General features: G+C 42.9%; 1 protein-coding gene across 1 annotated transcript in view; it reads left to right on the top strand.

Moving 5' to 3' along the window:
* Positions 1 to 2,763: 2,763 nt before the first annotated feature.
* LOC108799203 (integrin beta-2-like) overlaps positions 2,764 to 25,801 on the top strand; it is a gene marked incomplete at its 3' end in the record, with an annotated part of 50,063 nt that continues 27,025 nt past the window's right edge. Inside the window, exons 1-4 of the mRNA XM_018571034.1 lie at positions 2,764 to 2,910; positions 4,098 to 4,206; positions 4,517 to 4,662; positions 5,009 to 5,185. Coding sequence (XP_018426536.1) covers positions 2,764 to 2,910; positions 4,098 to 4,206; positions 4,517 to 4,662; positions 5,009 to 5,185 — 579 coding nt within the window. The remainder of the gene's footprint in view (positions 2,911 to 4,097; positions 4,207 to 4,516; positions 4,663 to 5,008; positions 5,186 to 25,801) is intronic.

Below are 25,801 nucleotides of genomic sequence, written 5' to 3'. Positions count from 1 at the left end.
CTGCTCCGTCCCCCGTCTCCTCCTGCTCCACCGCCCGCCGCTTTCTCCCCGTTCACATTACGCAGCCAGGCTGATGGTTTCTGTGCAGCTCGTCTGCCTAAATGTTTTGGGGGGCGGCATTTTTGTCGTCCCCCTGGAATCTGCCGCCCGAGGCAAACGCCTTGTTTGCCTTGAGGCAGATACGCCCCTGGGTGGTTGCCACCACCAAACGTTCGCTGCCACCATGTGTTTTTTAATGGAAACACAGACCGTGCCCAGCAAGTGCAGTGACCATTTAAAACACCTCCTATGATACCGCTGTCCTCTCAGACAGAAATATGAAAGGATTCACTATACAGTAGCGCTCTTCACAGAGGCAAGGATACTTTAAGTTCGTATTTAGAGCGTAGAGATAAGCTTAAAGATTTTTAAGATCGTCCTTAACAGTCCTGGTTTTAGGAGTTCTGACAGAGTTCAGAGTTCAATAAGCAAAGGAGAAGTCTGCAGGGCTCTTCTTCAAGCAAGCTTTCAGCAGATGCTTTCCAGAGATTAAAGGGGAACTCTTCTGCGATGTTAAGGCATTTTGATGTTACTTGAGTTCTTTTCTGGATGTTTCTTTCTTGGTGTTTCAAAACAAAAGCCTCCCTAGTTGCTTTATTAGCCCTTAAAGGGGGTCTCATGGAGTCGGCCCCTAGGGCAGGGCTGGGGATGGAAATCAGGAGGAGGATGAACCTTTATTTTACACTATCACCGCCCAATTCCATATTATGAAATGTAGCTGATTTTATAACTCAGGTTTATGACTTTTGGGTGAATGCTGGGTGACCTGGGTCATTACCTCTACCAGACCGGCTTGTGAATATTAACTTGTCCACTGGTAATAGATGAGTGCCTGGTCCCATGCCTTTAATTAGGGACCGCTATAAAAGGCTTAAGCTGGCCATACACCTTACAATTATCTGCAGATTGTCTGTGGTCAGATGGAAAAGGTGTAACAGATTCCTCCATCTACACTTAACTGTGTGGATGGAGTAATCTCCACCTGCGCTAATCTGTTGCACTTTTTCCATCTGACCACAGAAAATCTGCAGATAATTGTAAGGTGTATGGGCACCTTTAGAGGTTATTTGGGACTCACTAGGGCTGGGGGCAATAAAGATCACAGCCAGATAAGTAGATCTCTGTTCTGTGGAAGGCCTGGCAAATGACTAAACGAAGGCCTGCATTTGCTCTGACTGGGGGACAAGAGAATGCTATTTTCAATATTCAGGCTCACACCCCATTATTGTCCAAGGGGGCGAGCATAAAAATCATGCACGTGTATATAAATTAATAAATGCAACTATGGGTCATAGAACGGTCATACAAGTGGTTACAGAAAATGAGATAAGAAGACACAGTTCTCATGATACAAGAATGCAGCTGCGAACAAGTGAAAGCGGTTCAAGGCCAGTTTATTCAGAGCCTTCTAAAAAGCACAGTTCTACTTGCTCAAAATATTAACTATATACAAACCAAGAATAAGAGAAGAAGATTAAAGGAGAACTTTGAGGTGAGTGAAAATCTTCTTCAAGCCGACGTGTGACAATTAAACTGTCACACGTCAGCTCTATAGATCTGGAAGTGAGCGAACACATACCGTCGCTCCCTCACTTCTCACTTCTCGATCATCTCCCTGCAGAGAGCCCTGAGTGTCAAGGTGCCCATACACCTTACAATTATCTGCAGATTTTCTGTGGTCAAATGGAAAAGGTGGAAACAGATTCCTCCATCTACACTTAACTGTGTGGATGGAGTAATCTCTACCTGGGCCAATCTGTTGCACTTTTTCCATCTGACCACAGAAAATCTGCAGATAATTGTAAGGTGTATGGGCACCTTTAGTCACGGCTCCCTGCAGGGATTCCCGCCTCCCCTCTCTGACCCTCCAGCACTGACTGGCGGAACGGACATGGGAGGGGGTGGGTACAGCTGGCTCTGCCTCCAGATAGGCAGAGCCAGCTGTCACTCACGCAGCTGGGTGGATCTTGACAGTAATGTCGGGATCCGTCCTGGCTACAGCGGTCTCAGTGTAGCGCGAGCTGTAGCTCGCGATATACTGAGCTTTGGGTCACAGGAGGACGCTAGTATATGTCCTCCCGTGACCCTTAAGAGAACTATGGGGGAAAACACTTACCCCATAGTTCTCTTTTAATTCTCCTATCAGTTACAGATGCTTCTGGCCACTAGAAGGACAGTAGAAAGCTATCACCAAGGGTGCTTACCGTAGGGAGATCTGATCTTCCCCAGAACCACCGAAGGTGTGGTGGGAGCTTGTTGGTGGCACTGCCAGAACATCAACCATAGGATAGCCCTGCTGGTAGCAGCTGGCACATCAGATGAACCAAGATACATTTTTGTTTATATTCTTTCTTTAATATACTTAGGGAAAGAAAATTGCTAATAATATTTAATTCTTACATTTACAGCCAGCAGGTTAAACTCCTGGTAACGAGTGTCATGTTATCATGTTTGTTCTAAGCTGCTCCTTTGACAAAAGCTTGTTGTATACAGAACTCAAAAGCTCAAATTTACACACACAACTAAATGAGTCATATGAGAGATTCCTCCCACTCCTTCCCTCCAGTATGTATTCAGATGGACTATATGGAATATCAGTCAGAGAGAGAGTCCGAAGGCAATAAAACTGACATGTCTGTTATGAGCTGCTCCTTTAACAAAAGCTTGTTGTATACAGAACGGTCATACAAGTGGTTACAGAAAATGAGATAAGACACAGTTCTCATGATACAAGAATGCAGCTGCGAACAAGTGAAAGCGGTTCAAGGCCAGTTTATTCAGAGCCTTCTAAAAAGCACAGTTCTACTTGCTCAAAATATTAACTATATACAAACCAAGAATAAGAGAAGAAGATTAAAGGAGAACTATGAGGTGAGTGAAAATCACTCCTCCTCATAGTTCGAGCCAACCTGTGACAATGAAAGTGTCACACGTCGGCTCGATAGATCGTGAAGTGAGCGAACACATACCGTCGCTCGCTCACTTCTCGATCATCTCCCTGCAGAGAGCCATGACTGTCGGTCACGGCTCCCTGCAGGGATTTCCCCCTCTCCGATCCTCCAGCGCTGACTGGAGGAACGGACGGGGGAGTGGCCGGGCACAGCTGGCTCTGCCTCTAGATAGCAGAGCCAGCTGTCACTCATGGCTCCCTGCAGGGATTCCCCCCTCCCCTGTCCGATCCTCCAGAGCTGACTGGGGGAACGGACGGGGGAGGGGGCGGGTACAGCTGGCTCTGCCTCTAGATAGGCAGAGCCAGCTGTCACTCACACAGCTGGGTGAATGTCAGGAAGCAGGGGGTGTTACCTCTACTCGGGGACCACGGGCACGGCGCAGGGCACGGGTACCCCTTCAGCTCGGTAGAACACCTGGTGCCCGAGGTGCAGGTGCGCATGCGCGAGTCACGCGGCGTGGTCGCATGCGCAGGCTGCGCGCGCATCCCCGGGAGCATAGTGTTCCTGCATCATCTGGCTATCAGGTGTGGGCCTTGCTGGGGGAGGTTCCCAGTACACACCTTCCATCTTCCTCGCCTGCCATTGGTTCCTGGGGAGGGAGGCCTCCTGGTTGCCTCGGTGACCAGGGGGTGGTCCTACCTCCCCTGGCTATAAAAACCTGGCCTGAGCTCTGGCTTATTGCTGAGTTATTCCACCTTATGGTGAACACCTAGCCTCCCTGCTGATCCTCCTATTGCCTGTTGCCCCCTTTGTATCCTTCCCGATTACTGACCCTTGGACTGTCTTCCGCCTTTGAACCTTCACTGCCTGCCTCGACCCGGATTGGACATTGACTACCCCTCTTGGATTATCCCTAAACTTGTACCGCGTTTCTGGACTGTCAGCTGCTTACTGCCAGTGGGTTCCTCATCTCACTACTAGCTCCCTGGGACGTCTGACAGTGAATCTCGACAGTAATGTCGGGATCGATCCTGGCTGCAGTGGTCTCAGTGTACCGCAAGCTACTTTGGGTCACAGGAGGATGCTAGTATATGTCCTCCCGTGACCCTTAAGAGAACTATGGTGAAAAACACTTACCCCATAGTTCTCTTTTAATTCTCCTATCAGTTACAGATGCTTCTGGCCACTAGAAGCACAGTAGAAAGCTATCACCAAGGGTGCTTACCCAAGGGAGAGCTGATCTTCACTAGAACCACCGAAAGCGTGGTGGGAGCTTGTTGGTGGCACTGCCAGAACACCAACCATAGCATAGCCTTGCTGGTAGCAGCTGGCACATCAGATGAACCAAGATACATTTTTGTTTATATTCTTTCTTTATTTTGCTTAGGGAAAAAGAATTGCTAAAAATATTTAATTCTTACATTTACAGACAGCAGGTTAAACCTCTGGTAACTAGTGTCATGTTATCATGTCTGTTCTGAGCTGCTCCTTTGACAAAAGCTTGTTGTATACAGAACTCAAAAGCTACAATTTACACACACAACTGAATGAGTCATATGAGAGATCCTCTCACTCCTTCCCTCCAGTATGTATTCCGATGGACTACAGGTATTCCTCACTTAACGACCCTCCCTGTTTAGCGACCGCTCGCACTTACGACCAGCTCTCTGACAGTACGTGCAGGAACGTGGCAGTGGCAGTGCGGCATCTCACAGACTTCATCTTGCATACAGTACTGTAGTCCGATCTCCGCTGCTATTCTCGGTAAGTACTGTATTTACAGATTTACAGTACACTGTACAGTACTGTACATCTCCAACACTACTGTACTAACTCGTTAAGTGAGGAATAGCTGGATATAGAACATCAGTCAGAGAGAGAGTCCAAAGGCAATAAAATTGACCCAAAATGATTGTTGATGATGAACATTGATGTATACTGTATATGGAATTTGTTTATTGAAGTGTGTAGATGCAAATTGCAATTATTTTACCATAAGTGCTAGTTAGATTCTAACTTTCAGACTTGTATCTTTTTGGTGTCTGTGGGGAAACCACACATGTGCTTCATGTTTAAAGGAGAAGTATAATATAGTCTTCCCTATACTTCAAACCAGCGTAGGACACTGCAGCTGTCACACTCCAGCTGTATACCAAGAGCTGAGCCATCATGTAACCGATGATCGCTCATCTCACAGTCTTCTCAAGGTGTTCTCCCTGCAGAGACCTGTGATTGTCAGTTACCACTTCCTGCAGGTATTTTCCCCCTCCCCTATCTGCTCCTCCAGTGCTCACTCGAAGGACAGATGGGGAGGGGGCAGGCACAGCTGGCTCTGGCTCTAGAGAGGCAGAGCCGGCTGTCAATCAGGCAGCCAGGTGAATACCAACAACATTATCGGCATTCTTCCCAGCTGCAGTGTGGCTCTGCACTGTCAGCAGATAGCAGGCAGTAGCCTGCTATCTGCTGACTTTGGGTCACAGGAGTATATTAGTAAATGTACTTTTGTGACCCAAAAGAGAAGTAAAGCCAAACAAAGGTTTGGCTTTACTTCTCTTTTAAACTGTCATAAATTAGATCTTTTTATGAACTTATAGAATAAGATTTTATTAATTTCATAGATATACTTCATAAATATAAATATATATTCATACATACAGGTAAATATATAGGTATCGAAGAACAGCTGTTTACATATATCCCTATACATATGCATATATCCCTATACACCTACATACATATCCTTATACATACACATATACATTTGGCATCTCATTGTATCCCATATAGTTTTTACTTCTCACCTACTATAACTGCACACATTAATTAACATTCCCTTGTATATTTATATATCACCCCCCCCTTTCTGGCTCCTCTCCCCATCCTCCCCCTCCCTCATCACTACTCTCCACTATATTTATAAGGGATGGTTTTTATGAACATTACAATTCTGCATCATGTCTGCGTTGGACTTTTGTTGGCTCATTAATTGTTCTCTTCATTTCACATCTAATTCACACAGCAGCTAAGAATTTTCACACTTTATATATCAACTATATGCACACTTTGCCCGCAGCATTGCATACTCCCCCAGTTTGGTTTTGTGCTGTGGTATCTTTCACTATTACAGAGATGTGTAACTGTGCTACCAGTTTCGTGATTAATATAACAAATAATTGCTATCATTCTAATGCTAATTTAGTTGTATTTGGATGAATTCTACTCTTATTGTGCAGAACAAGGGTTGAAGAAGCTCCTAAGCCCAAATGGAGCATGATTTTTTTTATCTGAAGCTTTTCTGTGCTACCTATGTAGTCAGCAACCGTTCAAGGACAGATCTATCCATTTACTAAATTGTTTTGTATTACTCTTCAGTTTTACTGTGTTTTTATGCCATACAAAAGAGACAGAGGGTGTAGCTTGGAAACCAGCTTCCAGCAATTTTCTATTAAGCATGACCTTTCCCAGATTCCCCTTTTTTCAAGAATTTAATTAGAAAAATGTGTGAAAGTTGGGTGAAAGTTGTGTTATACTTGTGTGAAAACATGTATAAATGTTTTTTGTAGACCCTAAGTGTCTTACCATGACTACTGTAAATTTTCAAACAATACCCATTAAAATGTATGCATAGCCAAAACTTTATTTTTGAATTTAGAACACAGTAGTGAGGGGTTAAAATTAGGGATGCACAGATACCGGTATTTCGGCATCGAGTATGAGTACCGATATTTTTTTTTCTGTACTCGTTGATACGGAATACCAATACCGGAAGTCCCATTAAGGAAGCCAGGTGGCATGTAATGACTCGCCAACTGGCTTCCTGATTAGCAGGGAAGCCGTCTCCATGCTCTTTCGTCACCAGGTGAGGAGGAAGCATGGAGACTGCTTTTTGACCAATCAGGAAGCCGGGCGCCATGTAATGACACGTTGCCCGGCTTCCGGATTGGTGGAGAAGCTGGCCACTCAGGAAGCCGGGCAATGCGTCATTACATGGCTCCTAGCCTCCTGATTGGCTGGGAAGCCGGCTCCAGGCTCCCTCGTCACCAGGTGACAAGGAAGCATGAAGCCAACTTTCTGGCCAATCAGAAAGCCGGGGGGCGTGTAATGACATGCTGCCCGGCTTCCTGATTGGCCAGGATGTGGACTCCATGCTCCCTCGTCACAAGTGACAAGGGAGCATGGAACATGGAGCCGGCTTCCCGGCCAATCAGGAAGCTGGGCAGCATGCAATGACTCGCTGCCCGGCTTCTTGACTGGGAAGCCCAAGTATCGGGCCATCGGAGCATTTGGACGAGTCTGAGTACTCACCCAAATAGTCGGCATCGGCACCCATACTAGTATCGGTATCGGTGCATCCCTTGTCGATTTATTTTTTGCTGTCTGTGTACCATTGGGAAAGGTTCCCTTCATTTCCTTCGCAGAGACACAACAGGAAGTTAGAGGAAATCTCCAAAAGCTAAGATAATTCCCCTCTTAGGCAGGTTTAACATTTTTTATCCTATTTGTGTATCATTCTGATGTAGATCCTCAAATCATCTCTGAATTCTTGCTGACACTGTCCTTCCTTCTAGAGGGTGGCTACTTTTGTCCCCGCTTGTTCCTTAGGTTTGTTGAAGCCACCACTCCAAGCTCACTCCCATAATGAACCACAATCTCAATACAAATTAGTAAACTAAACATGAGATTGTAGTTCATCACGGGAGTGAGCTTGGAGTGGTGGCTACTTTACAACACATACAGGGACCATGGAGAACAAAAGTAGCCAACCTCCAGAAGGAAGGACAGTGTCAGCACCAATTCAGAGATGATTTGAGAATCTACAGCCGAGTGATACACAAATAAGAAACATTTTTGTTCATTTTTAACCCCTTCACGACCCATGACCGGATAATCTTGCCATTAAGTCTGAAGGGGTTAAAGAGACCGCTGCCGGGAGTCTGTTCAGTTTTGTAGAGCCAACGACCAGCTTTACAGTACAAGCGATTCTGGTGGCTAAGCTGGGCCCCCACCCGCACGACAGCCCCACTATGTTTCCTGGGCTCCGCTGCCCGGGCCCAGGAACAGCTTCTTTGGTGTCGGCGAGAAGCTGGGGAGGAGATTGGTGAACGTCCATTCACCAATTTCCTACCCTTACTATGGGAATGGGAGCGACGCATATTGCATCACTTACGGTCCCATAGCTCTCAGTGCTGGGCTCCTGAAGCCCAGCAACAAGCTATTGAAGTGCACTTCAATTGCTTATTTAGAAAGTAAAGGTGATACTAGGGGTGTTTTGGACTCCCAGCATTACCTTAAAGAGTACCTGTCACTTGAAAGTCCCCCTATGTGATAGTAATTAAAGTAAAGTTTAAAAAAAAAAAAAAAAAAAAGTTTAAAATTAATTTAAATGTAAAAACCATTAAAACAATTTTAAAAGTCCCCTGCCCCCGCGAGCACGCACATCATCACGTAACCACACGTCGGGTGCACCTATGTATGAAAACGACGATTGCTTTACACATGTTGGGCATCACCACTCATGCCAGAGGGAGAGCAAAAATTCTGGGGCCAATATTTACGCGTATCTCTAAACTGATGACCTGTAGGGGCTTTTAAAGTGTCGTCTATGGACTTTTTGGGGAACTGAATTCTGTTGCATTTTCACGGGGACGGGGAATTTTTTACCTAGGCATGTTGGGTATCTATTTACTCATTGTAACCTCATCTAAATACTAAATTTACCTTAAGTGCATTTTACACTACATTTTTGGGTTTGATAATAAGTTGCGCTAATGTCGTGAAACATAAAAATGTGCAACTGCCACCATTTTATTCTATAGGGTCTTGGCTTTCAGAAAATATTTAATGTTTGGGCGGTTTTAAGTCATTTTCAGGCCTATAAGGTGGATTATAACATGATTGCAAAAAAATTTAAAAAAGGCCTTTGTCCGAAGGGGTTAAGGTACTTGCATGCTTTTTTAAGATTTAAGTCTTGACTTTAGTATCACTTTAAACAGCTGAAAGGATCTGGAAGCTTGCAGATATGTGTTGACTTTGACAGCCGTTGGCACTCAGTAGACCAACGTTTCATGGAAGTTCCTGCAGGATACAGCGAGCATCAGCATACTTCATATATCACACAAAAAGCAACTGTTTTTATCCACAAATGTGCATATCTGCACTGGCACCCTGTGTCCTGCAGGGATGTCTGTTCATCACTGAGATGATGATTGTTAGAGTTGACAAAGTAAACTTAGTCATTCAACAACTACATAATGTGAACTGGCAGATGAATGAAAGTCGCTAACAACTTCAGTAAAAACTGCACTCTGAGATACAGACATGTAATATTATTATTATACAGGATTTCTATAGCTACAACAGTTTGCGCAGCGCTTTACAACATATGGGGAGGCAGTACAATTACAATATAAATACCATAGGAAAAGATTAGAAGGACCCTGCTCCTGAGAGCTTCTAATCTACTGTTCAATACGTTATACCTGTCCAAACATGCACAATGCCCCACTAAAATGGATTAGGGCATATTTGAAATATCAAACACCAGTTTATAAAATTATAATTATAGGCAGCACAGTGGCGTACTGATTAGCGCTGCTGCCTTGCAGCACCAGGGGGGTCTCTGGTTTGAATCTTGTCAAGGTTACTATCTGCAAGGAGTTTGGATGTTCTCCATGTGCTTGTCTGGGTTTCCTCCAGTTTTCTCTCACACTCCAAAGACATGCTGGTAGATTAATTGGCTCCTGCCTACTGGGCCTTGTATGCATGTGAGCAGTGGTGTATTTAGGTATTGTGCCTCCCTAGGCCAAGACTACACTCAGGCATCCCCCCAATCTAAATTTGTCCCACCCCTTCCTGTTTAAGACATTTGTCATAACTTGTAAGTCGGTGGATACAGCGTGCACACTTTATCCAGCTTCTGACAGGTTGCATTATTAGCGTAGGAGGGAAGCCGAGGTCTAAGGTGGACTGTAAAGGATCTCTTGCGGGCTCTGCAGTGTCTCAGCCAGAGACCCTAGACCTGCCCACCATAGACCTGCAGAGCTCACCTGAGACCCCGCAGAGCCCACCATAGATTCTGCAGACCCCGCACAGGCCACCATAGATCCTGCACAGCACACCAGAGACAGTGCAGAGCCAACCACAGACCCTACAAAGCTTGCCACAGACCCAGCACAGTCCACCACATACCCCACACAGCCCACCATAGACCCTGCACAGCCCACTTGAGACCTGGCAGAGCCCACCACAGACACTGCACAGCCCACCTGGGACTCTCAGGGTCCCTTTCCATGCACACATGTGCTGCTCCTCCTACCTGAAGCCCCCCAGCCTGCCTCCAGGTCTCTTCGCAATCAGATGGTGGGGTATAGGCAGCCCAGAGCCGTCCGAAGCTCCGCCGGCCGGGCGGCATCTCTGTCTGCCCTGACCCAGTCCCGCCTCTGCCTCTACCCCTCCTTCATTTCACCTCTGGTCTCACCTCCTCCACGCGGCAGCTCTCTCAGGTAAATTAGGGACCCACGAGACCCGACAAGTAGCCGCCTAATTTTCCTGATTAGACAGTCGAGGCTGCCTGACTCTGTGCGGCCTGGCTAGCCGCACCGATTTGGGGGCGGCATTTTGCCACCCCCTGGAAAGTACAGTGATCTCTCCCTGTGCTGCATTGGAGACTGTTGTGACTGATCCATGCAATTGTATGCATTAGTACGGCAACGCATGTTAATGGATTGCTCTGTATTGAATACTAGCAACACATGTTTGGTGCATACTGTATATATGAACCAATATATATTGTCCAAAACCAGTCAGTGGCATGTGTTCATATTCTGTGGTCTAGTTCATTGCAGCCCAGGTGGGCTCTGTCAGTTATGTGATTCCCCTGCAAGCAACCCTGTGTTACACATACCTGTGAATTACCACTCCGTAGTTGAGATCCAATAGATCATTACCATAAGAACTGTTCAATTCCACTTACAGCATTACACACATTAGGGATACACCGGTACTAATATCGGTATCGGTGCCAATACCGAGTATTTGGGCAAGTACTCATCCAAATGCGCCGATACTTACTTCCGATACCGGAACCTCAGTGCCGAGGGAGCATGGAGCCAGCTTCTTTTCTAATCAGGAAGCTGGGTGGTGGGTTATCACCCGCCTTCCGGCTTCCTAATTGGCTAGGAAGCCGACTTCACGTGTTGCTAAGCAGCCTGGCTTCCTAACCAATCAGGAAACCAGGCGGCACGTAATGACCTGCCTCCCGGCTTCCTGATTCGTCAGGAAGCCATGCTGCCTAGGAACAAGTGAAGCCGGCTTCCTAGTCAATCAGGAAGCTGAGAGGCCGGTTTATGACGTACCGTCTGGCTTCCTGATTGGCTAGGATGTCAGCTTTACTTTTTGGTAGGCAGCCTGGCTTCCCAACCAATCAGGAGGCTGGGTAGCACCTCATGACTTGTGCCCCAGCTTTCTGATTGGACAGGAAGCCACGATGCCTAGAAACAAGTGAAGCCGGCTTCCTAGCCAATCAGGAACCCGGGAGGCGGGTCATGATATGCTGTTTTCACATGCTGACTTCACTTGTTGCTAGGCAGCTTGGCACCTCATAACTTGGTCAGGACGCCAGGCAGCCTCTGAAGCCGGTGTTCTTTTGCTAGAATATTGACTCCACCGGCAATCAGGAAGCCGGGTAATGGGTCATGATCCACCGCCCGACTTCCTGATAACTGGGGCACAATGCATCGGTACTGCACATGATTGGACGATGGAAGTCAGCAGATGCTCACCTCATTCACAAAGCTACGGTAATAATAATTTTGCTAAGTAAACAGCCTTTACCTGTTAGTAAATCAACCCCAATGTGTGTTTTTTTGTGTTTCACTGCTAACAAAATAGGCTTTGTAGGAACACATTTTTTTGCTGAAAAAACAACAACATTTTATTAGCCAAGGAAAAGCTCTTTCATAAGACGTATGTCTTTTCCCCACCCAACAGCCTTATAGTCTCTATTTGGCATTTACATAGAAGGAGAAGCTCCTCTTTCATCATTACTGGCTTAGTACTGATTTCCTCTTTTCTATGTTCCTCTTTTTGTAGGACTACGTTGGATACAAATTTTGTTTTTACAGCTAGATAAGTGCTAGAAGTGAATGTCAGAACTCTTTCATAAGGTATGTAAATGATTTATTCTTCTAAAATATTATTATTCTTTACCATAACATATTTGCTTATCATGCATTTTAGTTAATGTTAAATAACTTAACAGCATTAGGTTGGCTTCAGTAGCTTTTTTACATTTTTTTCCCAAACTATCACGATGAGCAATAACCATATTTTTCTAAAAGATTTTGGTAAGTAATAAAGTCAAAATGTTAGTATTCTACGCAAGGGAAATGCTGTCAACCCCCCGGAACGAATCTGAATGCGAATCCGCGAGGGTGCTCCCGAGCTCGTCTTCCCCTGCCGTCGGGTCGGAAGGGTAGCCCAGCCTCTGTCCACATATCCTTCCTCCATACCCCTGGGTACTGCTTAGCTCAAACCTATGACCCTGAAGTCACCCTGCTAAATGTACTGCCTCTATACCCCCCCCCATCCTTTCCTCTCTTATGCTCCCCTCTATTCCTACCCTTCACTTTTCCCTCTAGGTCTCCATCTCTGTGAAACCGACTCTGTTCACCATAGTTAAGTTTGCTACTTACAACTTTTTGCACAAGTTTTGTTAACTTACACCCTCCTCTCCGGACACGATGATCTGTGACCAGATTGCTAGTACCTAGGATGATGCACATACTCTTCCATTTAGAGGAATATCGACCTGATACACAGATGTAATGTGATAATTGGAGATAGTGTAGCAGTTCCTGTGCCGGTACATGATATGATACTGTTATGTAATTATGTAATTCTCACGCTGATCTGGACGCAATGCACAACAATGTATAGTTATATGTTATGTGGTCATATTGTGACCGTGATTCTTTTCTGTTTGACTGCCCATCCTTATGTGTCTACTTTATACGTATTAATAAAGACGTTTTTGAATTAAAAATAAAAAAATTTAAAAAAATGTTAGTATTCAGTATCAGCTTAACACATTGCCCACATCATCACATGTAACTGATGTGATTTTACTATGTTGAGATTTCATTTCTAAAATTGCTGGCAAGTTAAAGGCTATATCCATCTAAAACTTAGTTGCACTGGGATAAACTACTGCCTTTTACTATTTATTCAAAACTCCGACAGTTGGGTTTCTTGTAAGGCTTGGGGCATGACTTAGAATACTAGGATGGAATTTTTATAACTGTCAGTGATGTATAGTGTAGGGTGTATGTATAGTGCAGCGTTTCTCAACCTTTTTTTAGTCACAACACCCTCTAAAATTATGCAAAATCTCCAGGCACACCAGTCTAAAATATTTTAAGCGGGTCCTCACACAAGAACAGGCAAAAAAGTTGGTTTCCCCCTTCAAATCAAGACTCCCCAGCCCTTCAGGAAGCCAGAAGGGAAATATCTTTTTTGGATAGGTGCATACTTCAAAGAGATACTATAAGGGTGTTTGTTGAGTGTTATTTCAATTTTTTTTATTTTTTAGAAGTTTAAAAATGGGTATACTGGTGTTACATTTCATGTTTTATCTATATGTTAAAAATCTTTATTTGACAAATTAGGATTCATTACTGGGTGTATCCATAATCTTTAGCTGGAAAATCATTTTAGACTTTCGACACAAGAAACAGAAATGAAATTGTACATTAAAGCCTGAAATAAATAGCTATAGGGACCCTGGGGCTTACTTCAATACAATTAGCGGGTGCTAAATAATATGGACAAAGGGGCCAGGGCATGAAGAGACAGGAGTCTGCGGTGGATCAGAGACCGGCACCGGCGCTGGAGGGATTGCTGAATACAAGGAAGAAAATTATCGGATCAGGAGGATTAATTTAAGGTAAGTTCTTAAAGCAGCATGGGGGAGGAAGAAAATATGTGTGACTGTAATGTCACTTTTATTGCCTGATTCCATAAAGTGTGAGATTTGTGCTGCGATTCCACCTCTACATTCGGTACATTATGAGATGACTGATTTCTATGGGAATGTAACTACACCCTTAAGACAATACACTCTTCTACTAATAACACAAGCTCTATGATTGAGCGATACTTAATTAAATGAACCTGACACTGTTCCGATATCATTGTCATCATGAGTAGTGATGAGGCGAACACCCCCGTGTTCGGTTCTAATTCGAACTTAGAACTCAATGGAAGTCTATTGGGGTAGAGCTTTCAAAACCAATTGTCCCCTTTAAGAGGGCTTATATGCAATGTATTAGCCATAAAAGGTGTATGGGGATCCGGGTACTACCCTGGGGGACAGGAATCAATGAAAAAAAAACTTTAAAAAAATACAGTTTTTAAAGGAGCAGTGATTTTAACATAAAGAGTAACAATAAAAATGAAACATTCCTTCAAATATCGTGCCTGGGGGGTCCCCTTGACCTGCCTGTAAAGTGGCAAATCTGTACAATGTATAGAACCTGCTGCAGCAAAACTGACATTTCTAAAAAAAAAAAAGCCTTTTTTTTTTTAAAAAAATGCAATTTTCCCTCCCAAACAATACCAGACCCTTTAGGTCTGGTAGGGATGTTAGGAGGGACCCCATTAAAAAAAAAAAGTGTGGGGTTCCCCCCAAAAATCATATCAGACCCTAAGGCCTGGCTCACACCTGGGCGTTTTACAGCGCGTTCCTATGCGCTGTAAAACGCTCAACATGTGAAAACCAATAATTGCCTATGGGCATGGCTCCCACCTGGGCGTATTAACGCGCTGAAAAACGGCATGACAATAAGGAAAAAAAAAAAATCATACCGCCAGTGAAACGCGCGTTTCGCTGAACGGAAAAACGTGCTTAAAAAACGAGAGAAAAACAAGCAGAAAAAATACGCCCAGGTGTGAACCCAACCTTAAGGTTTGTTAGGAATATATAGGAGGGATCCCGTGTAAAAAAAGTGTGTGGAGTTCCCCCTTTAAAGTCATACCAGACTATTAAGGTCTGGTAGGAATTTTAAGGTGGAACCCCACCCCCAAAAATGGGGGGGGGGGACGTGGGGTCCCCCTAAAATTCCATATCAGATCCTTGATCCAAGCACAGGTTTGGTAGGGCCGGAAAGGGGGGGACGAGCAAGCTCCCCCCCCTCCCATTCCAGGTCATATGCCCTCGGCACTAGGAGGGGGCTTTTCCAGGTTCACCCCTGGAAAAGCACCTTGTCCCCTTGCCAATGGGGACAAGGGCCTCTTCCCCATAAGCCCTGGGGCGTTGGTTTTGGTTGTGCGGGCAAGGGGCTTATTCACATTAGGGTACCCCTTTAATAAAGGGGCACCCAGATGCCCCCCACCCTTGTGAATGAGTAAGGGGTACACCTACCCATTCATTAAAGGGTTAAAAAAATGAAATAAAAAAACAGACTTTTGGAAAAAAATCCTTTAACCAGCTTCCTAAATCTGAGCGGGCGTATTTAAACATCCCGTCAGCCACGCCTACTCGCAAATGCTGCGCGCGAGCAGGAAACTGCCTAAATTTAAAAACAGGCAGCGATACTTGTTTACATACAAGCGATCTGCCGGCTATATAGCTGGCGGATCGCTTGTGTAAAGGTGCCGGTCCGTGTGTGTCCCCCCTCCGCGGCCCCCCTCCCACTGTCCCGCTGGTCCCAGGCTCCGCTGTGACGCTGGAGAGAAGCTGATGAAGAGGACCTGTCACATCCTCTTTGCTATCACATAGGGGGTTTTCTTTGCCCCCTATGTGATAGCAATAAAGTTTAGTGGGAAAAAATAGGGAAATGAAAGTTGCAAAAACATTTTTTAAAGTTACACATGAAATTTGTTTTAAAGTCCCCACCCATACATACACGCATGCAAACATGCATCAGGTGCGCATACGTGCAAAAACAATGATTGCGCCCATTACGTCGCACATGTTACATATCGCCGCGAATGTCGCAGTGAGAGCAATAATTCTAGGGCCATTAATCACTGATAACACTAAACTGATGAGTGGTAAAAGCTTTCAAAGCGTCGCATATGGTTAATTTTGGGTATGGTACTTTTTTAAAATTTCGCGGGTGCGCGTAATTTTAAAGCTTGACATGTTTGGTGTCTACTTGCCCGACGTGACCCTGTCTTTTATATTTTACCAAAAAATTGGGTAATAATAATTGTTTCCTAACATAATGTAAAAATCTTTTTTTGCCAAAATTTTCAGTAATTTTTCATTAATATAGTAAAAAATAAAAACCCCAGTGGTGATTAAACACCACCAAAAGTAAGCTCTATCTGTCCCCAAAAAAGGGTATAAAATTCATTTCAGTACAGCGTTGCATGACGGAATAAATGTCATTCAAAAGTACCACAGCGCTAAATACTGAAAAATGACCTGCCCAGGAGGGGGGTCTACACATAGTGGTCAGCAAGTGGTTAATTGAAAAAAAAACACAACAAAGGATTTTGATAGGTCCTTTATTGTTTAAAAAAAAAACCCCAAAAAACTGATCCACCGACGTAATCCAGGCTCAATAACGACGTCCAGCGTTGTCCCCTTTCCCTTCAGGAATCGGGTGTCTGAGAGTGACAGCAGAACCACATTTGCAGCTCTTGCCGCCACTCTGACAACTGGTATAGAACAAGAGATCTTGATCGTATACCGGCTTTTTTTTTAACTTTCAATGGAAACACAATGAGGGGAATTTATCAAAACTGGAGCAGACAGAATCTGGAGCAGCTCTGCATGACAACCAATCAGCTTCTAGCTTTCATTTTCAAATCTGAACAGAACAAACTGCTGATAGGTTGCCATAGGCAACTGCTCCAGATTCTGTCTGCTCCGGTGTTGATAAATTCCCTCCAATGTATCTATTCCTGAAAGAATGTTTCCGTTTTCTGATTGTTGTTGCAACGATCAGAAAACCTTTAGTGACAGGATCAGTGTCACTAAGGTTATTATTGGCTGTTCTGAAGCTGTTCTGAAAAATGAATTGATTCATGTATCAAGCAGTAATAGTGAGATTTATTCACAATGACTGCTTAAATAAATAAATAATTAAATAAATGTAAAAAAAAAGTTTAAAAAAATGTAAAAAAAAGGAAATGTAACAACTAAAAATAAATGTAACAAATTAAAATGATATATTTAAACATATATTTTTATACCATAATTTATATAATTTTTAATAATAATAACAAATGTTATATTTGTATAAAAATTAACCCCTTACAATAACAATTAGATTTGTTTTTTTGCCCTAAGGGGTTAATATATATTTTTTAACCCCCCTCATGACAGTGATGTTCAAAGCATGTGGTTGTCACTTAGTGTGACACTTAGTGACAGTGACATTGTATGCCAGGTAACCACTTTTAGCTTTAGCTTTTAGAGAAAAAAAGATAAAAATGTTATGTTTTAGTTTTAGGCCGAGTAAAGAAAAAATAAATCAATGTATTTATTGTATTTTTTTAGCTTTGCTGTTTTTGTAAAAAATACTACAAATCAAAACTGGGGAAAAGGGTTTTCTTTACATGTTTTTTCCTTTTCTTTTTTTATATTTTATTTGTCCTAAGTGAGGCGTTAGGTACACATATGTGATATAAATATATTGCCCTATCTGTCCTCTAAAAAACAATATATAATATGTGTGGGTGCACTTTGTAAGAAAGTATATTACTGACGTGGAAGAATCACACAGCAAAAATGTCAAAAGTGCTTCAGTCATTTACGAACAGAAACAAAAAACAAGCTCAGTCATTAGGGTTGCACAGATACCAAGTACAGTACTCGGTACAAGTACGAGTACATGTACCGATACTTTTGAGCTCCAAGACTAGACTAGAGAAAAATTCAAAAATTAGGAGGCAGCTGTCATTTGTAAGGAGCACACGGAGCTCCTGGGATTAGTACATCTCTGTTTTAATGTACGATTTTGTTTTTATAAATATAAATAATGGGATGCACAGATACCAGTTTTGCGAGTACTGGTAGTTGCCGTGTACTTACAAGTACGAGTACTGATACATTTTTGTTTATTGTCATGTGACAGTTTTTCTACAACAATACAGACTAATGATTTCAGGACAGTGGTGGAGTGCCAGAGCCAGGTCCCAGCTGCAACCACTGCAACCCTGGTAGTTCTCATGAAAATGCCAAGTATCTGCACTGGTACTCGAAAAGTATTTGTGCATCCCTATCAGTCATGATGGGGTTAATTGTGTTACCATGTGATGACATGCACATGAACTTGATGCTGTAAAGCATGGCCTACCCTTGTCTGCCCTCATCTCTATGACTAAGCCCGTGATTGGGTGAAACACGTCAGAGGGGGCGGACCTTGGCGGGACACCAGTGATGTGGTACAAGCTTCAATAAACTATTCCAGTGGAATCCGGTGTGCGGCCAGCTTTTCTTCTGCTATGTATGGACTTTTGATTTCTCTTGTTCAGCTCGCAGGGCTAAAGATGAGAAATCTAGCTGTGTATAGCCAGCTTAAAGTGATATTAAAGTCATAAGGGGGAATTTATCAAAAGTGGAGCAGCTAAAATCTGGAGCAGTTGTGCATGGCAACCAATCAGCTTCTCTCTTTCATTTTCAAATCTTAACTGAACAAACTGAAGAGAGAATCTGATCTCATGCACAACTGCTCCAGATTTTAGCTGCTCCATTGATAAATCCCCCCCCCATAATGTTTTTAAAGAAAATGTTCTTTTTATATTTGTACCTACCTAGCTTGAAGTATTGTAGCAGTGTGTAAAGACTTTTATAGGGGATTACTTACTTCACTACTTATCAAGGGAAAAATGAATGTCCAATAATGATGCAGAGAAGTTCACCTCATCTCCTCTGCTGCCTATTGGCACAGGTCTACATTCCCATAATGGGAAATCTGGCCATGACCATTTCAAGTACATTGTATAAGGAACAAAAGTAAATCAAAGGTAGTAAGTTAACGTGTAACAATCTCCATGATTATATTCTTATAACATGTTCTTAGTTTTATCTCTGTATAAATAGAAAACAGGGATAGCTAAATAGCTAATAGTGACAGAATGATATCTATAGGTTGAAGACAAAATGGATCATCCTAGAGAGGAACTTTACCCATCATTTTAATGTCTTTCAATACAGTTGCTTCTGAGACATGCCAACTGTCAAGGTTGGCAGTGTGCTTCTTTCAGCTCCCAACCAAACTTTCAAGCCCTCAAATGGCTGGTGTCATAGCTGATCACATGTGCAGCACAATGGCAACTGCAATCCAAATAGAGGCTAAGATATCACCTTCCTTGGCTGGTTTTATTTCCCCTTCAAGTAGTAGTAACAAAAATGTAGCTCTGCATCTCTGCATTCATGCTGACACTGTCCTTCCTTCTGGAGGGTGGCTACTTTTATTCCCCATGGTCCCTGTGTGTGTTGTAAAGGAAACACCGCTCCAAACTCGCTCCTGTGATAGACTACAATCTCACTACAAATGATTAAACTAAACGTGAGATTATATTCAATCACCGGAACGAGCCTGGAGTTATGGCTACTTTACAACACACACAGGGACCATGGGGAACCACCCTCCAAAGGGAAGGACAGTGTCGGTACCAATTCAGACATGATTTGAGGATCTACAGCCAAGTGACACGCAAATAAGATACATTTTTGTTAATAGTTAAGGTACTTAAATGTATTTTTAAGGTTTAACTCCTAAGTTTAGTGTCACTTTAAGAGGCAAAAAACACCTAGTACCCTGTTCTACAATGTCAGTTTTTATTTGCCTTCCTGTAAATTTGTCAGAAAATTGCAGCATCTTTCCGGGAGGCGGACGTGGGTGGTGCTGTGTAGTATTTTCAACAAGTTTTGAAACTGCCGAGTCTATTTTTTTTTTCTGAGACAAAGTGGCACACCTCTGACACCAAAGGAAACCAGAAAGAGGAAGACTTACATACGAACCTGACATTTTTTTGGTTTACGAGGAAGTTTCTTTGTGTGATGCAGGACATTTTAAATAATGTATACATAATGAAGTAAGAAGGACATGCATTGTATGGGTTACTGACACATCGAAGGTAAGGTTGAGTTTTATGTAAACTAGTTTATCAAGAATATATAACTGGACCAAACTGATGGCAGGGTAGTTTGATTTGCTTTGTGTTTCTGCTCACCTTCATTATTTTCTTTGCTTTGCCATATTAAGCCCCCGAACAGAGAGAATTGCTTTCAAATGTTACTTTCCTAATGATAGCATTACTGATAATATACATCAGTATATTAAGGATATGAGTATGCTGTTTTCTTGCTTGAATGTACATTACATTTGTTTCCTGTCATTTATTTCAGTTCTGCTTAATGAATAACGTTGTTATGCAGTGGTATTATACTCAATGAATTTGAAGTATTGCAATCAATAAATGTTTTCATCTCAAGTCTGTTAGTTTTGCAGTTCATGCTTTGCTTTGTTTAAAGTGAATCTGTGCTTTGTCCATGCAGGGTTCAGAATATTGCAGACCTCCACAGACATGCTTGCCTTACCTAAGACAGAGCACAGGTTATCTTTCAGTTGAGTCTACATGCGGGTTGAAGGAGTACACTTGGCAGGTGTTTTCAACTTTGCAAAACGCACCACAACTGCCAGGTCTAAGACAGTATAAGAAACTGAACAACACAGTGGAGGGTGGCTACTTTTATTCCCCATGGTCCCACTGCCCCATTTGCTGTGCCTGACTTGCATTTCAAGAAGCTCGTTGGTATTGCAAGCAAGACAGAGCAGCGTCGGAACATGGGAACTGCAAGCTATGCACCTGCATCCATTACTTGTCTAGATTCAGACTAGACTTACTGCTTCTTGCAAAGCTCTCTAAATGAAGTGTATGTATAGCCCAAACCTTTTTTCTTTATTTTCGATAGGGGGTTTGTAGTTTCCCTGTTCTATAAGGTTATTGTTTGCTCTCTGTGTCCCGCTGGCGGGATCTTCCTTCACTTCTGGTGCTAAAGACGGAACAGGAAACGAAAGTTAATCCTACCAAAGTGAGGAGAATTCTCATCTTTGATAGTTGTCACTGGAACATTTGCCTCCATTGAATAATTTACCCTCACCTCTTACTCTGGGCACAACTCTTTTGGAATCCAAAATGTTAGATTTCATCATCAATTTTTTCTTAGTGACAGTGGTCACCAGAACAAATAAAAGGCGTGAATCTCCACAGGGGTATATAGTGATAAGAACTTGACAGAGGGTCTAACCTTCATCTACTCTGTCCAAAAAAAGTGTTACTTTTACATACACTTTAACTACATGAGCATGGGCTTTGTAAGATCACATTGTTGATGTTATGGTTGTACAAATTAAAGGTGTAAGTATAAAGTCATTTTAATATGCTAGTGGTAGATCTGAAAATATGAAGTTGTATAGGCTCTCCTTAATCGATTAATGCTTCTTTGGATACAAGAACAATAGGCACAGGATTTAATTTTCATCTTAAAAGGAAGTTTGCTTGGTTTTGATTTTTGTTTGTGTACAGGTTTATAAATTGATCTTTGATATATTGTTTCATAACTTCTGTTGAATGCGTATTTTGCAAATAAGCAATTAATTGTTGGTAGTTGCGGGATAGTTTTTTTTGCAGAATTTGCCTGCTTTTCTAATTAGTGTATGCTGACTGCTAGTTTCTAGGACAAAGAGGGGGCTTATCTAGTCCAGCTGTCAGTGGCTTCTGACCAGGGATGATTTATACTTTGTGCCCTCTTAGGTTTGCTGTCTTATGCCACCCTCCTTTTAACTGTCGTTTTGCACCCCCAAATGTTTTAAATTATGTGCATTGCACCATTTGTCTACATGGATATATCTTAGGGTTGCCACCCGTCAGGTTTTGATCCAGACAGTCCAGTTTTGGGGTGTTGTGTCCGGGTGCCCAGCCAGCGTGCATGCAGAAAAAAGACACTCAGTGCCGACACCGGCACTTTACATTTTCTGACAGGTGCTGCTGCTGAGGTCCTTGTCAAGTGTGATCTCGAGCAGCCGCACCGCCCGTAACTGCCTCTGAGCTGTGGGCAGCCTGTACCTGCAGCTCAGAGAAAGATTTGGGTTTCAGCAAGCACCTCGGTAGCCGCATCTGTGATCGCTTCTCCTCTCTTCTAACTCTGGTGATCTATCACATAGAGAAGAACGAGGAGACGTTCCTCTTTGTGATAGAACAGGTGCCCGGCTATGTAGATCCCCATGCAGCTGAAGTGAAGAGGCATGGAGGCGGGGTTACAGAAATAGCTGAGCGGCAGTGGGAATGAAGATTTACAAGGGAACAGAATTCGACACAACACATGTTCCCTGACACGTGCTGCCCGCCTGCGGACCCCCTGGTAAGACACCAAAGCCCAGACAGCCCAGTAGCACAGCCCACCCGAGTGTCCCACAGCTCACCCGAGTGTCACACAACCCACCCGAGAGTCGCACGGCCTGCCCGAGAGTCGCATGGCCTGCCCGAGAGTCACACGGCCCACCGGAGTGTCGCACGGCCCGCACAAAACACCAGGCCACCTAAACACATCAGGGCGCCAACCCAGCACAGAGTATGTAGCTTCACATTATTTTGCATTGCTGTATAATGTATTGCTGGGATTTGTAGTTATCTATAGCTGGTCTCCTTACTCCCTCCCCTAGCTGCCTCTCCTCACTTTCTCCTCTTTATTGTCCAAAAAAAAATTTGCGGCGCTAGAGTGTTCGGGTTTTACTTGAAGAAAAGGTGGCAACCATAATATATCTGCACAAAAACAAAATGTTAAAAGTGCCCCCATCACCCCTAGTATAAACTTATCACATGTTGTAATGCCGAAGATTTATTTTTAAACGAGTACACGGCTGAAGTCTGACCTGTGTGGTTCTGGGTCAGAAACCTTTAGAAATGTACCTAAAGTATACCCTTGCTGTATCCTTGCAAATATATTCATTAAAATCAATAGGATACTGTATCTGCTTATAGTACAGCATAAGCGTGGGGTCTTTATACTATATTCTTGGATACATTTACCTATTAATGCAGTCTCACTTTGACATCTACCCACACGATGATTTGATTCAGAGTGAAATTAGCTGTAACAGTCAATTAGTACATTTCACAAAATGGTTTTAAAAGGTGCGATGAAAATGAGTCAACTTCCATTCTGTGAGAAAACACATTGTGCAATTACTGCACAAGACTTCCCATTTCTTGTCATCACTTGTGTATGCGGCTGACCCTCCCTCTCCAATGGTGCTGCTGGGCAGGCATTACAGGAGGTGTATACCAATCAGCCCTATGTCCAGTTTTTGCAACCTTAAAACATTGAAAATATTTTTTTACATCATCTGGAATATTTTTGGTGATTGGTCAAATTTTAAATGGGGGACAACACAACTTTTGGATGTCATGGCTACTATGCCGGCAGTTTTTAACACAGAGATGGTATTACAATGCTACCTATGGCTGACAAAGGTACGTCATCACAACATCGATTGCCATAAGTGTGATTGGCTCCTGGAAAACAGTGACATCACTGGTTGCCAGGAGTTGGGGGGACAGCCCCGGTTAGAGCATACCATGAATGCTTCTTGATCACAGAAGGACTGTGTTGTTACCCTACTACAGGGTCTGCAAACAAAACCAGTAGCCTGAACTGTCTCTCATTGCCATCCAGGTGCTAGCTAGTTTACTCTGAATTGTCCTGTATAAAATAGCTATCAATCCACAAAGTTGCATTGACATTCCTAAAACATAAAAGGAATATTGAGGTGCAAAAAGATCATTTTTCATTACCTCTCCTAGCATTAATGGGCGGATCACCTTGTGAAAATAAAGGAAAAGAAGCCAAAAAAACAAAACAAAAAAAACAAATGCAATCACCACATCTAAGGATTTGTAAGCTGCATGTTTTTGGGTTTAGCTACACTTTAATTCACAAGAGAGAGAAAACAATATATCTGTGTTTGCATTATATTTTATGTCCCAAAACAATCATAAACTCCTTAGTTGCACCCTAATAGTACACTACCACTCCCCCAAGAAAGGAAATTGCCAAATAAATTTGTTTATTTTTAAGTCATGATATGTGTGTGAATGTAATAATAATTTCTGGTTTACAGCAGTAAAAAAAAAAGTCAGAGCGTAAGCTGGGGCATAGAGTATCTGAGGTAGATTGGGTAAAAACCTTAACTTTGACATTTAGGTACAGTATATGGAGCCAGATGCAAGAAAGGAATTTCAAGATATCGAGTAGATGGCATAGATGTCATGCTACCTTACATAGGAGTTTCCCTTCCCTATCAGATCGCTGTAGGATATGTGGGACTGAGGAGGGGACCATGCTCAACATATGGTGGTCCTGTCAATGGATTTAACTTTCTGGCAGTCTGGTTTTCAAATTGTTGCTTAGCTTACTGGTGAGAATTGGCCTGATTTGTCGGAGGTGTCCCTTCTCACCATTATCCTGGGAGCCCTCAAGGGTGTCAAGAAGGGTTTATTCCATTTTCTCCACTTTGCTGTCAGTTGTTTCATTCCTCACTATTGGAGATCCTCTTTGGTCCTACAGATTCAAGAGTGGGTCGGAGAACTCACCTGCATTATGCGGATGGAGGAACTTACAGCTAGCCTCCATGATTGCCATTCGGAATTCATTGTTATTTGGAGCACCTGAGTGGACTTTTCCTCTTCTCCATCGCTTCGGGAGTTTTTCTGATTTCCATGTAGATTCCATATTGATATTCCATTTATGATATCCATACTGTAGGTCCACACTTGGCTCCCGGGTGTCCAGGTCTCACCGTCTTCTTCCTTTACCCTTCCTCTTTCCTTCTTTCTATCTCTCTCTCTGTGTTATATCCCTGTCTTTTTTTCATGTATGTAGGCGGAAGGAATTTGCCCCTTGTCTCAGGACATGTCTGCTATATGCCTTACACTGATATGGGGACGTATTACTAACTGTTTATTTGATTGCTTTATATTACTATATGACCTTCATCTTTCATTCTTTGGCTTATCGCATGTTTTTAATATCTGGTTCTGGGCTGGGGGGGTTACTTTTCTTGTGACTTGTTTTTTTTTCCTTATTGTGTTTGTCTGTAATATTTGTTTTTGATAAACCCTAATAAATGTTATTCTTTAAAAAAGTTTTAGTCTCAAAAAGTCTAACCAAGAAACATGTTTTTTCAGTTTTAGGTAGATGCTGAATTTTCACCACCTGACAATTTTTATACCACTCGATATATCAAGTGTGGGCATTTTCAGGCAATTCTCAAGCTTTTTTGCATGTTTTTGAAGAATATTTCATGTGTTTTTCATGTGTTCTCAAGCTTCAGGTGTTTTTGTTTTGGCCAATAGAAAGCAATACTATTTGTGATGTCATATGTAGTTGTTGCCATCCTTGTATCTGTTTCTTGATTTTTCTGTGTGGCGTTGTGGAGTCTTGTGGTATTGGAGCTCCTAATCCGGGAAAGTTTCATGCCCAATCTCTCCCCTGGCCCCTGGCCGCTGGCCATGGTTATTTTAATGGGCATCACTGGGATCATAGAGGTCCTTATGGGCCTTCACTAGGCAGATGAAAGTCTTTGCATCCAGCATGGACTATCCAGAATCCTACATTTTGTTTACAGGCCTGAAGGTGTTGAGTCTATACATCTTATGTGCCCATTATAATGGCGAATTTAACTCTTTTTGTTGTTGTAATGCAACAGAAGCTGCCGTAACAAACAAAATGGGAAGGAACATCTAAATCATCCAGATGGGCAGAAGCAGGAAGTTGGGAATTATGACAAGGGTAATATTGCTCTTCGAATAGTCATATATATATATATATATATATATATGTATATATATATAGA

The sequence above is a fragment of the Nanorana parkeri genome, unplaced genomic scaffold (genome assembly GCF_000935625.1).
Source record: "Nanorana parkeri isolate BGI_ZX_2015 unplaced genomic scaffold, ASM93562v1 scaffold1657, whole genome shotgun sequence".
NCBI classification, from domain to species: Eukaryota; Metazoa; Chordata; class Amphibia; order Anura; family Dicroglossidae; genus Nanorana; species Nanorana parkeri.
This window is presented reverse-complemented; position numbering and strand designations above follow the sequence as displayed.